This window comes from Gorilla gorilla, chromosome 1 (assembly GCF_029281585.2).
Source record: "Gorilla gorilla gorilla isolate KB3781 chromosome 1, NHGRI_mGorGor1-v2.1_pri, whole genome shotgun sequence".
NCBI classification, from domain to species: Eukaryota; Metazoa; Chordata; class Mammalia; order Primates; family Hominidae; genus Gorilla; species Gorilla gorilla.
The window spans coordinates 141,155,219-141,175,007 of NC_073224.2; the positions used below are offsets into that span (position 1 = coordinate 141,155,219).

The 19,789-nt window shown below is 33.8% G+C and overlaps 1 protein-coding gene across 4 annotated transcripts in view; it reads right to left on the reverse strand.

Moving 5' to 3' along the window:
* Positions 1 to 441: 441 nt before the first annotated feature.
* Positions 442 to 19,789, reverse strand: part of SNX7 (sorting nexin 7) — a 102,433-nt gene continuing 83,085 nt past the window's right edge. For all 4 annotated transcript variants that reach the window (XM_055374226.2, XM_019034308.4, XM_031004850.3 and 1 more), the window contains one exon: positions 442 to 888. In XM_055374226.2, coding sequence (XP_055230201.2) covers positions 811 to 888 — 78 coding nt within the window. In that variant the 3' untranslated portion in view covers positions 442 to 810. The remainder of the gene's footprint in view (positions 889 to 19,789) is intronic.

Sequence of the window (19,789 nt, forward strand, 5' to 3'; positions counted from 1 at the left end):
CTTGCATGGAGTAGACAATAAATGAATGGGAAAATAAACTTGATAAACACTGTATATCTTAACAAATAAAAGCTAGGTATGAATTGTAAAGAATATGCACAAATTTTACAAAGCCCAAATATATCTACTAGTGGGAATATAATTATATAAGGATTTCTAACTAATAACTCAAATAACAATTTAAATCTTGGAAACTTTTTAATTGTGGAAAACAATTACTTAACTTTTAACAAATTAATTTTTGAAGTTATCAATTTTAATAATGTCAATTTTTAGATATTACTTTGAGTTCCTAATATTAAACTGAATAGTATTTCAGAGGAAATGATAATGAAATAAAAATGAATACGCAGTATACTTGTTAACACATGCTGAACTCATTTTAGAATGTTTAAGAGGCTTGAGCTACTAGGAGGAAAAGAATACACTGCAGCCAACCACTTCATACTAAACTTTTTATTAAAACAGTCCTTATAACATATTTAAAATGGCATGTTCCACAGTCAAATATTTAAGAAAAAAAATCTATATGCAATTATTGGCACACAAATTTAAGAACATAATTAAAACCAAGCCAGATCTCTCTCTGTATTTATATATCTATATACATATAGATATATACCCATACAGATAGATATATCTTCAAATTCATGTCAGTGACCTGGAATACCTGAGATTTCAAGTTGTTGGTTTTCCAGATGGGTACAAAACATTTTTCATCCACTTTATAAGGACACGGCAGATCCAGAAAGAATAACTTTGGTTAATAAATGCTGTCTCCCAAAGATCAAACAGAAGTCCTCAATGGGATTAAGGTTTATCTTCAGAGGCTTCTTCCAAGTGAAGGTTGGTCTGTGATGTAAGGAATGATTCCCACGTAGCAAGGCACTGAATAATGGAAACACACCATGAGGCGATCAACAATAGTTTACTTTCAGTGTTAAAGGATTAATAAATTCTAACACATCTGTTCCTACTGCAATCTGCTCTATTCTTCTCTCCCATCAGCTTGTCAGAATCCTCGTCATTTTCTACATATTTTAATTCTTAATGAGGGATGCTACTGCTAAGTAAGGGGAAAACATATTAAAGGTTAAAAAGATTAGCAAGGATTAGTTTGCTGAAATAATCTACTATTACCCCATATTAAGAGAAAAATAAGAGCTCCACGTTATAGAGGAAAAGATGGACCCAGCTGGAGCTGAGGAGGAGTGATGATACAAACATACTTCAGTTCGATTTGAATCCCATTACGTCAATTGTGAGTTTGAGAAAGTTGATTAACCTTTATTAGAGTTTCTTCAGCTATAAATTAGGTTAATGATAGTACTTACCACTAGCACAACTGTGAGAATTAAATGTATATAATCTGTATAAGTCTCTATGCAGAATGCCTAGCATAAAGTGAATGCTCCAAAAGTTAGCAACTGTTATGATGGTCTGTTGGGACTGGGTGGAAAGACTTAGTTATTAATGTGCCACAGGAAATGAAACAGGATTGTAAGGGTCTGAAGGCGTTGGGAACACATAAACATAAATGTGGCCTATTTGATTTTGCCTGGGGATGATCCTCCTAATAGACTAGTCTCAAGCATCTGTATGAAGTTTATCTACAGCATAATTTTAATAGTCTGTACACATTTAGGATTCTTGTAAATCATAACTACTCTAATGTATATTCAGCCTGAGCTATAACGAATTTGGAAAGAAATTATGTTTTTTTTTCTTCAAATGTGGATAGACTGCCATAGACATGTATGTTTCTACATAAACACTCCAAAGCTGGACTGATTAACACTGGTCCACCTGGCTCAACTACCTCCATGTCACTTCTTCTGCCTCTAATCCTTTCACAGCTTTAAAGTGTCCATATCGGACAACCAGCACTAATAACAGACTGGAGATTTCTCAAACACTGTAAAAACTCAAACGTTTAAAGCTCTCAAATTATAAGTGTGTTGCATTTCAAAAAGTATGTATGTATATACTTATGTGTGTGTGTGTGTGTGCATGCACAAACAAACATTTTTTTCAAACTGAAGATTTAGAATATGGGAAATACTATGTCAAATCTGATTTTCATAAAGATTACATACTGTGATTTAATTCTGAGATAGGTTCTAATAACTTAGGAAGCTAATAATAAAGCTAAAAGATTCGTATAATAACATGAGAACAGTAAAACACTGAAAGACCTAATTGTCAAATAAAAAGATACTGGGTAAAATTTACCCAATAAATTACTGGGTTAAATAGTGGGTATTTATTTTGTCATATATTTTGAAGGCCAGGCTTGGGGTAATGTAGGCCTCATTAGAATAATCAAGTTTATCAAGACTTTAAGGGATACTTTTTGCTTTAAATAGCTTTTATAAGGTACTGAAAGCCAAGTACAATCCAAGAAGCACAGTCACTGTAATGAATTGATTCTGGGATTTGCTTTTATCCTCCAGTAAGTTACTAACTTTATGATATTGTAGCTCCTCAGATATATAATAATAATAGCCTCTCTCATAGGGATGGAGAAATAACAAAACAAAATAGGAAGAGGAGGGGAGGGGAGTAGAGGAGTCAGGGTCAGGCAGTTACTACAGGAGCCAACTAGTAAGAATGGCCTCCTCTTAGATGGTACAGGAGAAGAATTTAGATATCTTTAAGTGTATCCAAATGTCTATATTCATGAAAAGGCATAAAAGATGAATACTTCACATTTAGTATATTTTTCAAATTTTGGACTGTAATTTGTAATTGTCCAAACTATGCATGATTTGGGGGGCATGGAGGGTAGACATACAAAAATCTCTTCACTCAACAAATATTTTGGAGTTCTTACTATATACCAGGCACTGTGATGATGCTAGCACACAGCCCACAGACTAATAGAAATTATGATTTAGCATGAAACCTAAGTAAGCAAATATAATCAAGTATAGGGTCTGTGATGTTACAGGATATGATAGGAGTAACAGTAATAGGATCTAAGTCAGATTGGAGTGTCCTAATGTTTCCTAGTGGAAGTAATCACTGAATGCAGACTAAAAGATGAGCAAAAGGTAGATCCCATAAATCTCTGCATGTTTGTGAAAGGTCAATGTGAGGAAGTATAGTGTAGTTATCAAGAACTCAGGCTCAGGACTTCTGTTGCTGACCCAGATGGTGTAACAGGGACTGGAAAGGCTCTTTTGCCTCAATCAATCAATCAATCAATCAATCAATCAGGTAGATACTATATATATAAAGCAATGGTTTTCAACACCCTGGAAATCAGGCAACAAAGGATAGTGGTCCCTGGGGTGGGGCGGGGGAAGAGTAAGCTCCATGATTACCCCAGTGTTATGGACTGAAGCTCTAATTCTAGTACCTCAGAAAGTGACTATATTTGCAGATAAGGCCTTTAAAGAGGTAATTAAGGTAAAATAAGGTCATGTGGGTGAGCCCTAATCCAATATGACTGGTGTCCTTATAAGAAGAGGAAATCTGGCCACAGAGAGGAAACCAGAAATGTGAGCAAGGAGGAAAAATCATCTGAGGACACAGCAGGAAGGTGGGGATCTGCAAGCCAAGGAGAGGGACCTTAGAAGAAAGCAGCCTGCTGACACCTTGATCTTAGACTTCTAGCCTCTAGAATTGTGAGGAAACAAATTTCTGTTGTTTAAGCCACCTAGTCTTTGGAATTTTGTTATGGCATCTGTATTGGGCTGTTCTTGCATTGCTATAAAGAAATACCTGAGACTGGGTAATTTATAAAGAAAAGAGGTTTAATTGCCTCACAGTTCTGCAGGCTGTATAGGAAGCTGGTGCCAGCATCTTCTCAGATTCTGGGGAGGCCTCAGGAAGTTTACAATCATGGCGGAAGGTGAGGTGGGAGCAGGCATGCTGCATGGCGTATGCAGGAGTGGTGGAGGTGGTGCTACACACTTCTAAACAACCAGATCTCCTGTGAACTCAGAGCAAGGGCTCACTTATCACCAAGGGGATGGTCCAAGACATACATAAGGGATCCACCACTATGATCCAAATACCTTCCACCAGCCCCAACTCCAACACTGTGGATGACATTTCAACATGAGACTTGGGTGGGGACGAATATCTAAACTATATTAGCATCCCTCTAATATGCCAGCTTATTGCCTTAACAGAATTTTGAGGCCATGGTGAAGGGAGACATTACCTGGCTGACTCACTGAGTTAAAAGGATAGAGCTAAGAGTTAGAGAAAATGCAGCTAGAGTTCATAGACCAGAGTATCAGAGAAGAGAGTGGTGCATGGAAAGCTCTGGAGATATGCAGAGGGTGCCCCACACCAAGCAGAGTACTGACTGGCACATGCATGTGAGAAGATTACCAGAGACAGGGGAAAAAGCCATTGGGAAGGATTAAACAGTATCCAGCATTCTCATAGGGCCTACAATAGTACAGAATCCCATCAGGCAGACTGGAAAATCACTTAATTCATTATCTGCAAAATTTATCACCAGCAGAACACACTACAAGAAATATTTCAAAAAAAAAAAAAAAAAAAAAAGCTCATCTGGCGGAAAAAAAGAGACCAGATAGAAATATGGATCTATAAACAAATGACATAGTAACTATATGAGTACATATGATACATACTTTTCCTATTATTTAAATGTATTTAAAATCTAATGAATTAAAAATAGCAAAATCTTACAGGGCTTATAATACATGTATAGGTAAAATGTATGACAAAAACAGCATAAAAGCCAGATGAAAGGGAATGAAAAAACACATTTGTAGGTTCTTATATATGGAGTATAATACTACCTGAAGGTAGACTATGATAAATTTAAGACACATACAGTAACCTAAAAATAACCACTAAAATAATAAAAGTTATACCTAATACAAAAGAGTTATATCTAATACACCACAAAGAGATGTAAAATGAAATCATGTAAAATTGTCTATCAATTCAAAAGAAGGCAAAAGAAGAAAACAGGAACAATGTACAGACAGGACAAATAAAACACAGCAAGATAAAAGGCTCAAATATATCAATAATCCTACTCAAATATCTACATGCTAAACACACCATTAAAAGATGCAGATTGCCAACTGAATAAAAAAACAAGACCTACCTATACTTTGTTTAAATTTCTTATAAATATTTTAAATATAAGGACAAATATAGTTAAAATTAAAAGGATTAAAAAATATATATATGGGCAGGCACGGTGGCTCATGCCTGTAATCCCAGCAGTTTGGGTGGTCGAGGTGGGAGGATCGCTTGAGCCCAGGAGTTTGAGATAAGCCTGGGCAACACAGTGAGAACCTGGGTTTATTTTTTTACTTAAAAAAAATATATATATCTTTTATTGTAACATACGTCAAAAGAAAAGCTAGCATGGCTACATTAGTATTAGAAATGTAGATCTCAGAGCAAAGATCATTATCAGAGATAAAGAATATCATTTCATAATGATAAAAGGGCCAATTCATCTAGAGGACATAATTTAAAATGTTTACACACATAAAAGAGTTTCATAAAAACTGACAGAAATACAAGGAGAAAGACAAATCTACAATTATAATTGATTTTGATACCCCTCTCAAGAACTGACAGAATGTGTGGACAGAAAATCAGCACTCATATATAAGATCTGAACCACACTATCAATCAAGTTTGCCTAACTGAGATCTACAGGACAAAAGCAGAATACATATTTTCTTTCACATGCCCATAAAACATTTACCAATATAGATCACATTCTGGGCCATACAATAAGTCTTGATAAATTTTAAAAGATTCAAGTCATATAAAGTATGTTCTCTGAACATAATGGAATTAAATTATAAATCAGTAACAGAAAGATATCTTTAAAATCACCAAATATTTGAAATCTAAACAGGACAATTATAAAAAGCCTCCAGTGTCAAAGGACAAATCAATGGAGAAATCAGAAAGAGTTTTGAACTGAATGAATATGAAAACACAACACATCAAAAATTTTGGTATGCCATTAAAGTAGAACATAGAGATTTTTTAGCACTAAATGCCTACACATGAAAAGAGGAAAGATTTCAAATCAATGCCTTTAGTCTTTACCTTGAAAACCAAAAAAAGAACAATTAAATGCAGAAGAAAAAAAACCAAAAAACAGAAAAGAGCAAAGTGGGACTCAATGAAAGAAAAAACAAAAACAATAAAGAAAAATAAATGAAACTGATGTTAGATCCTTGAGAAAATTAATAAAATTATTAAACTTTTAGCCATGTTATCACAAAAAAAGAGATGACATAAATTGCCAAGGGTCAGGAATGAGAGAGTTAATGTTAGTTCGGATTCCACTAAAGGAAAAAAGAAAATTATGAAGATCTTTATGCCTATACATTTGACAGTGTAGATGAAATGGACCAATTCCTTGAAAGACATAAACTACCAAAATTCACCACAGAAGAAACCAATAACCCAAATGAATTTGAATTTGTAGTTAAATATCTTCATACACATACACAAATTTGTAGGCCCAGAGTTCTTCACTAGAGAATTATAGCAAACATTTAAGGAAGAAATCATACTAATTCCATATAATCTCTTCCAGAAAATTGAAGACATGGGGATGCTGTCCAAAATACCAGAGCCAAAGATATTCCAAGAAAAGAAAACTACAGACCATTATTCCTCCTAAACATAGATGCAAAACTTCTAAATAAAATTTTGGTAAATCAAAGGCAGTAATTTCTATAAAGAATTATGCATCATAACCAAATGGAGTTTATCCCACGAATGCAAGATTGGATTAACATTCAAGTATTTATCAAATGATGATATTAAATGCAATATTATCTCAATAGACAAAAAATTTATCAAATTCCAATGTCCATTGCTTATTAAAAAAAATTTCTCAGCAAATTAGGAATAAAGGAGAAGTTCCACAACCCGAGGAACATCTACAAAAAGCTACAATTAACATCATATGCAGATATTCAGTAAATATTAGCTGTTATTAGTATTTTATTGATTTTTCAATACCAAGAAAAAAAAGAAATTAAAACTCAGTTTCATAAACCACTCACAAATCTCCTTCACCAAATGTCAAGTATAAAAAAGAAGGAAATACAAAAATGCCAAAGTATATCTTTAAAAAATCTACCCACAATGTTTATAAAACAGAAAACTATTAACTGGGTTGAAAGGGCTGACAGGAACAGCACCACACTTTACATTTAGAGAAAAGCCCTCAGCTTCCTTTGCAAACCATCTTTCTACTAGAGCGCTCTGGTTTGCTCTCTGCAAACCCATACACAATCTTGTATCTGGTACCCCTACAGGGCAGCCCCAAAGCAATTACTACTTTCAGAAGATATTATATATTTTTAATAACTGCAAAACTATCATTTAAATAAACTTCTGAACATTCTCCAGGTAAAATTCAAAATGAAATTCTAAGCAGTCTGCTCTATTTAGAATTCCTGTCAAATAAGTGATTCAAATTGCACCAAAGATGGCATTAGTCCTCAAGTGAACAAACTCCTATCATTTTCATATTCTGTATTAACGATGCTAGTTTAATAAAGATCTAAGATATTCAGTAGTTGTCCATGCTAATTAGTGATGTGAATTAACATTTTCCTTTCTAAATTAAGTACTAAAAGGGACAGTAAAACATGGTAAGACAGACAAATTAGCTACTTCACGATTTCCTTATCTTCCATACCAGAGGCAGAAAAAGTATGTGTTTTGAAATACAGAACATTATAGAACAACTGACATAGGATAGCAACAGAAATAACATTAACAACTGCCATATACTGATATGAATACTCGGTCAGGCATTATAATGATTGCTTTATGTATCACCTTCTTTAAGCCTCACAATGATTACTGTGAATCCTATTTTACAGGTGAGAAAGCTGAGGCTCAAATGGTCTAAGTGTGTTTATATGATAAATCTCATAAATTGTATGCCAGTATTTATCCATTAACAAATGGATAGTCAATGTCCCGAACCATCACCAGGGTACATTTAATAAGTCACTGGGCCAAGAGAATGAGATGCCTTTCTTTCACATAGTAGAAGGATGATTTTGGAAGGAGAAGTAGGTAAGAAACCCTGACTGCAGGGGCATCAGGCTGATCACATTAGGAAAGAGTATTTACAAAAGGTGAGGGTATGGAAATTAATTCCCTTTATATATCTTGGAAATTCTGCATATATTTCTAGGAACAGATCTATACTTTGAAGAAGACTGAATTAATACATGCCAGGAATATGGTAAGTGCTCAGTAAATGCAGATGACTCTATAGAGAAGGAATATATTGAACAACTGATGCTAAGATGCTGGCCATCAGAAAACTGCACTCTTCTATTTGAACACTAACCAACTGATATCTTGGTTTCTATTGCTCTCCAAACATGTAAATATTAAGTTTTGCCCTAAGAGCCCGATCCCCATTCATGTTGCTGACCAATATGGTTTTTTTCTAGGCCTGTAAAGCTGAGAATCTGACCTTGAACTATGCAGCTCCTGATGCTACCAGATCACTTTGGGATTCTTGATAGCCGATTTTTAATTAAATAAATGTAATTGCCTGTTTCCACCAATGTTTAATATTCACCTGTGTTACCTGATATCCTGCACATATATCAAATTAATGTACACAAATCTTTATAAACAACAAAAAGATGATCTCTAAGGCTCCTTAAATTTCTTTGCTCTTGAGTATGAAACCTAAGGAAAAACTCAAGAAATATATTGTTTATACCATATAGTTAGGTAATTTATTACAGTGAGTATTTACTGTCCTCAGGATCATAATTGGAGGATATAAAGAATCATTAATACAGCCAAAAAAAATCTCAAAACCTAGTGTGAGACTTGCTTATAAGTTAGTATTTTTAAAACATGTTTCTATTTGTTATTTGGCTTTGCATTGTCATCAATTTTTTTCCATTTTTAAATCATTACAGTGAGTGAAAAAAGTTGGTATCTGTCAAAATCAGAATAGTAATAAAAAATATCCAGCATCACTGCTGGCCTGACATTTAATAGTTCTGGTTAGCTCATTCTAGCTGTGGATTCTCATACTATCATGGGAGAACCAAGAACAACAGGAGTTCCACTTCCATTTGAATAAGATGTCATCATTTTCCATACATACTGTTTTATTTCATGCAATAATCTTCTGATGAAATCAGGTAATTTCATTTTACAGTTAAGAAAACTGACTCTCATAGTGCAGTGCTGTGTTTTTTCCAGTGCTCTACATGAAACCATGGTGAACAGCTCCTTCTCACTGCAGAAAAAATAAGTTGATAAATACACTATACATGCAATTAGCCAGGATGTGGGTTGACCAGAAAAAAAGCTTATCACAAATCCTTGTTAATTGAGAATCCAGTACACATTTCCCCCAGGTGGCTGCAGTTGTAGCCAAAGTCAAGTGCAATTTCTCTTTGAGGAGAGAACTCAGAGAAAGAGAGCCACCACAGGAAGGTGAGCCAGAGGTGGGGAAAATAGACCCAACAGGTAAACAAAGCCTTTTTGTTTCTACACACAGGCTGAAAACCTTCTTAAATGCAGTACACACAGATGGAATACGTAGAAAATTAAGTTTTAATTCCAAAACTGACTTTCAGTTTTGAAAATAAATCTCTTGCTACTTCAGTAAAGGTGGTGACATTTTGCATTAGAAGAGGTAAATGTCTCTTCGGCTCTCATAAGTGGGTAGTAATCCCACAAGCAGATGTGATCAAGTTTTCTAAAGAGTAAATGGTGACAATAATGGTATTTCTACAGATACGATACAGCTTTCAATGGAAGCTTCCACATTTGAGAATCACTATTTTCTCAAGCTTGTGGGATATGAAGATGTTCTGTCCTACAGTTTGACTTCAGGCAAATTTCTTTATTGCTCTCGGCCTGTTTACCTATTCATAGTAAGGGGTTTGAACTAAGTGTGTCCATTAAGCTTCATCCCAGAACTAAAACTGAAGATTTCCAGAGGCTAACTGTGGCTGACAAGAAGTTGGCAAATGAAATCATATGTAATGTATAAATAGCCTCGCTCTGCTTTGCTTGACCCAGTGTGGAATACAGCAAACATAAAATTTTACTTCTCCTCCTAGCATTTGGTATTTATAAGATAACTGTCATTATAATTTCCAAAGATAAGATTCATAAATATATGAGAAATATTTTCAGTACCACTACAGCTGCTAGTACTACTAGTAGCCAACATTTACTGAATCCTTGTTAGACACTGAGTTAACTGCTTTTCTTTCATTCATTCATTCATTCATTCATTCATTCATTCGTTTAGCAGCTTTAAAACCTATTTTCTATGGTGGTAATTTTGGGCTCAAGTAAAATTAGTGGCTTAAGGCATATGCTGGTTAAGACTCCTGGAAATACCTGATGAGCATAAAATCTTACAAACTATTTTTAGTGACTCACTGGGAATGTTAAACTTTGCTTCTAAGACTTTTCTTTCATCTTTACATATTCCTTTCCATAAATACATATATGTATATGCATGTACATTTATATTTTAACACCCAAACAAATCTATGGCATTTTCATCACTTCATCAATGAGGATACTGAGGCTCACTAAAATAAAAGAAGTCCTCAAGGTCACTCAGTTAAAAGTCAGAAGTCATGCCTGTCCAAAGCCCTTAGCCACCATGTGAAGCCTACATAACAAGTTGATATCTCCATAAGAAATGACACCACACTGTTGATAGAAACAGCTAATAGAAAATTTACTTTCATTCAAATTATTATATAAGTCAAAATAAAATATAATTATGTATTTCTGTGGTAATAAAGTAAAATAACTAGACATTTACCTAATAATAATAATGATACTTATTATTATAGAATATGTAAAAGCCACACCTTCCCATATATTTATTTTAAAACTGGAAATTCCCATATTAAGCCATATAAAGCTGTTGTGCTTCTACTTTTCACCTCTAATCAAAAAGCAACTTTTAGAGAGAGTACCATGATAATTACATCTTTCTCAGTAAGCTACCAATTGGAAATATGACTGAGTTTCTTCTAAGTATTTTAATGTTGTCTCAAATGATCCTGGACACAGATGATATCACCTACATTTGAGAAAACGTTGAAGCCCAAATTCGCAATCATTTCTATACTAGGCCAATAGCATCACGAAATTATTTATCATCTATAAAAATTATTAGGTTATGCCTAAAATGAGGGCAATAGGGTGTGTAACATTTTAGTAAACTTTTTAAATCTCCTAAACCTAAAATTGAAACAGTAATTAAAACTTTCAGGAGCTACATATTTTCAAATTCTGAAATGTAATCAATCTGGAAATTAGAGTTGATATTGCCAGAGAAAAACAACTTCTATTATTTTGCAATAGCTCAAAATTATTCATTATATTTCATTTTTGGAAAAGTCTAAATTCAGCTTCTGAGAATCATCTGCCAACTTATAATTTTAGAAATACCAATAACTTAAAAGTAACAGGATTTGAATATTATTTTTCTAAAAATTACTTTTACATATCTCTCAAGAATGTAAGTGATAAGTGTACACTTGTAATTATTGCAAATATTTAAATGACTGCAACACAGATAGTTAATGCAAAAGGACTCATTAGCTACAAACGCCATCTTGTGGTCCATTTTTTTATTATTCTGTAGCATTATTCTGTAGATGTCTAACTCAAGATTGATAAAGACAGATGGAGCCCTAGATAAAATTTATTCCATTTCTCTCATTTTTATACATGGGGAAATTGGGGCTCTGAAAGGACTAATATATTGGAAATCTTTATAGGAGAAATTAACATAAGAGCCAAAATTTAAATTCATATCCTTACAAACTCATACTTTTTCTATACCACATCATTGTTGTTTACTTACAGCTAAGCCAATTACATGAAGTTTATCCAGTTTAATGCTAGACACTTCAGACATCAAGCTTATCTGTTTTCGTGTTAGCATACGCTGAAAGTACAACAAACTGTACAGATAAGCACATTTACCTTTGGATTATCAGAAAATTATTAAGGTGCAACTATGATGTTTAAGCACATTATTTTATAGCATGTTATATATATGTTCCAGTTTTATTCTCCTAAAGACTTGTAAGGGCTGTATGTGAATGGTATGTGGGGTGGGGGAAGGGAGGAATACCTCTATTTGGCAGTTTAGCAAACTGGGTATATAGAGAAGACATGATTAGGACTTTATAATTAGCTAATGCAGGCATCATGGTACCCAACTTTAATTTTTTCCATTAGAAGATCCACCTTTCTTATTTCTGATAAAATGCAGTGTGTGTGTGTATGTATGTGTGTGTTTAAATCATTTCTTCCTTTTCTATACAGAAACTATTATACTGGCCCATAGTATGTAGTCTGTCATTTACAAAGCACAATAAGCAGAATGTCCTTGATTCAGAAACTAGACATTTTTAGAAATTATTTCATTATTATGTGTAATCTCCTTCTATGCAAATCCCTGATTAACTACATAAAAACTTATGTAGCCCAAAGGATGGGAAGAAGCACAGACTATGCCATGATATAACTGTCTATTTCATACCTAAGCTCACTTTATTTGCATAGATAATTGAGAACAAATTACATTACAGAATATAGGGGACTGATGAGAATAGTTTTCAATTGAAGTTTTTAAGACTGCAGAAACCCGGCTGGGTGCAGTGGCTCACACCTATAATACCAGCACTCTGGGAGGCCAAGGCAGGCAGATCACTTGAGGTCACGAGTTTGAGACCAGCCTGGCCAACATGGTGAAGCCTCGTCTCCACTAAAAATATAAAAAATTAGCCAGGCATGGTGGCAGGTGCCTGTAATCCCAGCTACTTGGGTACTTAGGAGGCTGAGGCAGGAGAATCGCTTGAACCTGGGAGGCAGAGGTTGCAGTGAGCTGAGACTGGAACACTGCACTCCAGCCTGGGCGACACAGCAAGACTCCATCTCAAAAAAAAAAAAAAAAAGTAAAAACCTGTAAAACAAAAATATTTAAGACTTACATGACACATAATAAAAGGTTCAAAACTAGATGGAAACATGAGCTATAGCTATGGATTTTGAAAATTTAATTCAGAGCAGAAACCACACTTAATCAAACAACAAAATAAGTACATAATACTTAAGAATTCTAAAAATGACAACTAGTTGATTCTAAAGTTTCCTTAGAAATAAATAAAAATAAAATCCTGCTGCATTTAAACTTAATTCTACCATTGACTGTGTTTTATATGCTTTATATGATGCTTCAATATTAAATCGACTATAAACTTTTAAATGAGAAAGGACACTATATTACGTGTAAGAGATCAACAGACTTGTAAAAACCAGAAGGAACTTCAGGCAATGCTTCTTAAACTATCTGTGGTGAAGAATAATTGTTTTGTTTTTTCTTCTTTCAGTCATCTAAGGACCATTAAATGGTCTTACTGGACATGACTAGTCTGTAATTCATGCCACATGCAAATCACCACAAAAGCTGGACAATATTTGAATTGTTCCATAGAATTCAACAAGTCAAACCTCCTAATCACCTACTTGGTTGTCTTGGCAATGTCTAATTGCTATAGAAGATTCCAACTGATTACTTTCAACTTCTAAATTGAATCTGTAATAACTTATGGAATGAATATCAGTCCACACTTAAAGTAGCATTAGAGATCAACATTGTTACCCAAGATTTCCCAAACTATGTTCTGTAGAACACTCATTCTGCAAGAAGAAACACTGATCTAGTCAAGAAAATTATTATGTCTTCAGATTCACAACCATACAAGCACATAAAGTACTCTGAGAACTTCTTTAGTAAATAAACCTGCTTAACTACTTAATAATTACTTTTTTCTTAAGTCAGAAGTGTCTTCTAATACAACAGGACCTTAATATCACTCTCATAAAACTTAACTTTTGAAGAAAATTAAGTTTTTTTCAAAATTAATTAAGAGGTCACCAAAACAAATACCCAGAAAATTAAATAAATTGACCTCTAAAAAGCATATTATCATTCTCCATGCTAAAGATTATCTTATTCAAACTAACTTTGGCTTGAATATAAAGATTCCTGCAGAAAGAAACTAGTTAGATTTTAGATTTACCTCCCGGAATGTGAAAGCAGGACCTTATCAATAACATAGAAGATAATATTTACCTTCTTATTCGCTATGGTAGGGGAATATTCATCTATACATCAGTGAAAAGTTGCATCAAATTATGCAAACATAAGTTCAAAGGCAGTTGGCTATAACAGAGCAGTGTTTTAAGCCATGTTGAATTAAAATCTACTCTGTCAAGACCTCATGGTTACCTAAGCTCGTTCAAGTGGTGTTAAAATGAACACTCTAATGAGCATTAGAAATCTTATATCTCTATCATGTGTTTTCTCTCTGTTTTCTAGAGAACATTTCAGACAATTACTCCATAAATGGCTTCTGTGAGCAAACAAATTCGGTATGTGAGAGGATAAAGAAAGGTGAGTAGGTTTCTTTCCTAAGAATTTCTTAGAAACTTAAAACAGGCTAAGATGCATTGCCAACCTTCTCCAACAAAATGAAACAGTATAACCTAAATGGGAGTAATCTGGCTATCAAGTTGCCATCCTCTATCAGTGGAATTAAAGGATTGTAGGATCATGTATACCACAAATATACAATAATTCGAGACCCAAAGAACTATGCCCAGGGACTTCCTCTGATATTTATAATAGTCAATTTTTAAAAAGTTATTTGTGAAATGTCTTAAATGTAGATTTCCCTGAGTTCAGCTTACAATTCTTGCTTCTTCACTTATCCAAATTTCCTGGTAATAATGTGTCAAACTGAGAAGGCAGTTTCTCGGAGTCTATGGTGGCTTGCCTCCAAAGATGTTCTAGAATCACAGAAGGCTATTCCATTTCTGTATCTTTTGCTCTGATCATTTCTATGTGCCTTCAGATTCTATTTGAAAAAAGAACTGATTGCTCAACAAAAAAGTGATATATTTGGTTAAAAGGACAAGGTTAATCATTAAATAATCAATAACAATGTTGGTCTCTTGAAACACAAGAAGAAAACTCTATTCAATGTGTTGCCATTTAATGGCATTAAAAAGATGAAAAGTTGTTGTTTTCCTTTTGATGATCATCCCTAAATAAATTAGATGATCCACAGAAAAGTAGCAATGATGTAACCTGAATTTCTTAATGCATTCAGGCTTCCAGTGAGTACTTCCCAATGAATAAGACGGTAGGATAATGCAGGTACAAGGATGTAACGAATTGGAAAAGTTAACTGGTATAAAAATGGCTAGACTGAGTAAACTTCTAAGCTTCTTATCCTCTCAAGCTGGTGTGCTTGCTTTGCCAGAAATATAGTCTACATGTAAGTGGAATCTATTCAATTTTAGGGTGTATAATGTAGTTCTGAGATATTCTGCACATAGTTCCAAAGACATAGACTGCTCTTTTCTGAAGGCCTATTTTAGCACCATCAGGGCGTCTGTCTCCTGAGGTCTAGGGTTTAGGTCAGGCTTCAGTAACTATTAGGAGGCATGACTGTAAAAAGAAATGCACCTTGTTATGGATTCAAAATTCCCTGTCCTGGATAACTCTGGATTATTCCAGCTGTAGTCAACTTCTTTGTTTCATAATAAGGAAAGAGAATTTAACTTTAAAGAATGTGCCTCTTGACAGAGATTCAGCCTAGGAGCCTTTTTTATGGCCAACATAAAAAAATGATTCAATACAGACCATCTATTACACCTCTGTTCCAACAATTTAAAAGAAAACTCAAACACTACCTGCCATTTCTTAGGCTCAAAACTATGCTGAACAACTCTATCTGGGTAACTCTCCTACCATATCCATCCTTCTCTCTCTAAGACAGGCTATTGACAAAGGGTTGAGCAAGTATTAGGTGACTGTGCATGGTGTGTATCAGAAATTACAGAGGAGGTTACTTTGGAAACATTGTTCCAGTATTGTTGAAAACCTTCTCTGGGGGTAATTTTAGGATTCACCTAGGAAAGTAACATGGCCTGCATTTCTTCTGGGTAAGTAAAGGTCTGTCAATCTTCCTTCTATGAGTAAATTTAGAATTAAGAGCTTCAACTGGGGCTTTGTAAGTACTGCTTTCAGGTTGGTAAAGGGTGGGCTTTTGCACCACTCACTGAAAAACAGAAGACACCCAGCCATCTCTTTTTTGCAGCAATGGATAGTTTTTGTTTTATTACCTCTTCAAATGTATTGGATTTTAGTTAACTTTTATTTGTATTTGCCTAATCCTTTCATCTTATACTTTCATTCTCCTTCATGGAGAAAACAGCAGTGAAATAGAAATGAGTTAGTTATGTTTTTTTAGTTTCCATTACACAGTTTCCACTAGGAATTCATTTTTATTAATATTTTTGGTAACATATTAATTCCTAATTTTCTTGCTTCCAAAGATGCTCCTCATACCTACTCTCATTTGACTCTGGTGCTGTTTGGAAGCTCTTCACATTTTTTCCCCCAAAACTCTCTTCTTCCTGACATATGCTTTCACTGACATTGCCTGTTTTTTTCTGTATTCCTTCTTGACTGTATCCTCCTCTATCATCTTTGTTTCCATGATCCATGGTCCACAGGTATAATTGTGTCAGATTCTTCACCTGCTTCATTCTTTTCACTTTTTAGAATTGTCCACTCCTCTCAAGTCATATTCTCATTTAGAGTGTATGATTTTGAGAAAGTATAACTAACTTTTCTCTAATTTTTTAAGCTACTTTACTAAATTCTAGGAAATATGACTGAGAATGGCCAAGTTTTCCTTCCTTTGCTTTCACCTCCCAGATTCTGGAAATAGTACTGTCTCCTGATGGAACTGTCATGTTAAGATAACAGTTCTTTACTAATCAGAATTAAGTCTAGGGAGACTATTCCCCTCATTGCTCCTTTCAACTCACAGATGAGCACAAATCAATACTTTTTCTGATTTTCAGCTTTGAATAGAATGAAATTTCTGACAGGAATCTAAATGCCATCCATCCAAATCTTGCTTAGGTAGCAGTTTTAACATCATTATCAATATAGTTTAATCTCTTAAGGTCAGAATACTTGGAAATTGTCCTAATTTGGACCAGGATGTTTTCAAGTAAATACTTACAAAATCTACAAAATGTTCCGAAGTATGTAGTGTAGTATTAAGTTTAAAACAAACAACCATGTCACTAGAACTTATTTCACCATTTTCCCAACACAACAAGAAATAAATCCCTAAATAAGTAAAACTACACTTGAAGAACCTTCTGGACACTCAGTGCTTATTCATAGTTAGTTTTTAGAGGACTGCTGTGAGATCTATTTTTACAAAATTTCTGTAATTTTTAAATGAGCCACAAATAACTAGACTTGGATTTTAAGAAAACAGTAGTAGTACTGTTCATCTGGCTAGACAGATACCCTTGTAACGATTTTTTTTTTCTTTTCCTCAAAATCTTCCAGAAATTTTCCTTTGCTAGAATTGTTTTTCTTCTTGCTAGATGTCCATATAAATATATTTGTGTTATCTGCTAAGAATAGAACCTTTTATTCAGTCTATCCATTACAATCAAGCAAAAAAAACTAATTTAAATACTTCACCATTAGAAAAAAATAACTTTAGGGCTGTATTAATCAAATAAATGAATAAATATTTTTATATATTGTTTTTCCCTAATCAACTTTAGCCTCCTAACAGCAAGACTTCAGTGTGAATTTGGATCACCTCTCCCCATGCCACGCCACCCCCGTGTTTAGCACAGGGCTTTGATGATAACAGAATCTCACATAAATGAGTTTACATGAGGGAACTGACATTCCTAAATAAGACTGATAGAATAAGAAATGCAGTAATCATAGACCTGCTTATTTCTTGAAATTCTTACCAAGTTTTCAAAAAGCTAATGTTTATTTTTAATAACATTAAATTTATTTAAAAATAAATTTTTAAATAAATTATTTAAAAACATTAAATAATTACTATTATTTTTAATAGTAATGATAGAAGAAAAGAAAAAAACAAATGTTTAACTATTATTATCTAAGCTAATAAATATACATCAGTATGATGTGTCATAAGAAAATTATGACACTATGTGGAAACATATGTAAAATAAATGAAAAATATGGAACTCAAAATACTATTCATTTTAATCATTGTGACACAAAATAAGTAAACATATGTTTTTATGCTGTCACGTTCCAAAGACCCATGCAGAAAATCTAACAATAATCTTAAAATAGCAAATTATTTTCTATAATTATATTTAAATGAACCACTCCCTAGGAGAAAGGAGTATATGGGTATTCTTTATCCTCGTCATACATTTGTGTACTGAGCTTTTGTTGCTGTAATTGTTTTCGGTGAGCCTGTATTAATTTTATAACCAGAAAAATAAGATAATAAAACAAGCATTTCCATATATTTACTAATAATTTTAAAATAAACTATTCAAAGGAATGAACTATATTATAAAATAAGCTATGCAAAGGAATAAACTACATTCCTTTATCATATTCACTTAAAGACAAACTGCGTAATTTGGCAAAAATTAACATTAGTAGAAACTTGGGCCAGCAAGACTGCAGAGAGGAGAGCGCTATCTCCAAGAGTTACAGAGAAGGTCATGTGAGATGCCACATGTGAGATATAGAGCAGGGCCGGATCATAGCAGGTACTCAGAAATGGTAATTTAGCAGGCACACATTAAGAATCTGCTATGTGCCATAGACACCTTTGAACATAGCTCCCTTTACTAGCCCTACCCTTATAATTGGGAATATTTGTGAATTCCCTACCCTTTCTTACTATCCACCTTGTCCCTGATGTGTTAGAGACAAAGAAAACAAAGACATTAAATGACCAAAAGGACATCAGAGCTGTCTGTCACCTCCTTAATAACAAAGGTGATTTCACTGGACTGGGTAAATGGTTCCCCATTTTTTGTGCTCATACTGACAAAAGGTAATTGTTCTATTTTATATTAATAGTTGTTGCCAAGTCCAGAGCTATTCTAAAGCAGTTCCTAAATAGCTGCACTTTCCTGCCAGAATTTCCAAATAAGCCCTCAAAGTCTAATCGTAAGAGGACATTGGATAGCCAAGTGAATTCAATGATATTAAAATAAAGCTTTGAGAAGAATGTGCTCTTCCAGTTCATAAGATCAGCCAGGAATCACTTGCTCTCAAGCCTTCATCATTAGCATCATCAGCATTGACAGCAACAAAGCAGATATTCTTTTGCACCTTCAAGAAAAAAGTTAGGAAATATCCATGCCCTGTATCCAGGGCATGGATGTTTTACTGTTTTAGAATCCCTTCACGTTAGCAGGAAGTCATTTTCTTTCATTATTTGGGTATCAATATACTTTGAAATCATTCACCCTGCTCAAATGGATTTTTAATTTTATTGTTTTGTTATTCATTTGTTTAAAAAGACTCAACACATTTATCCTTAATTATTGGTCATACAGAACAAAATGGGAACAACATCATTTTACCTAGTAAAAGTTTCGTTTGAGACACCTGTTCTGGATTTAGAATCAACTCTCTCCCAATAAATTCATACATCTAAGTACAACATGACACTGATTATTACATGTTCTTAGATGTAATAGATGCCTCTAAATATAACATGACACAATTATTGCACAATATGATAATAACTGGAGTTGGATACAGACCCATACCATGTATTTATAATATAATTTCCCTCTGCCATTTTGATATTTAACTTTTAATTTCTAAACAATCTGTGACCAGAACTCAATACAGGTAAATCCAAAGGCAAATGTATATATA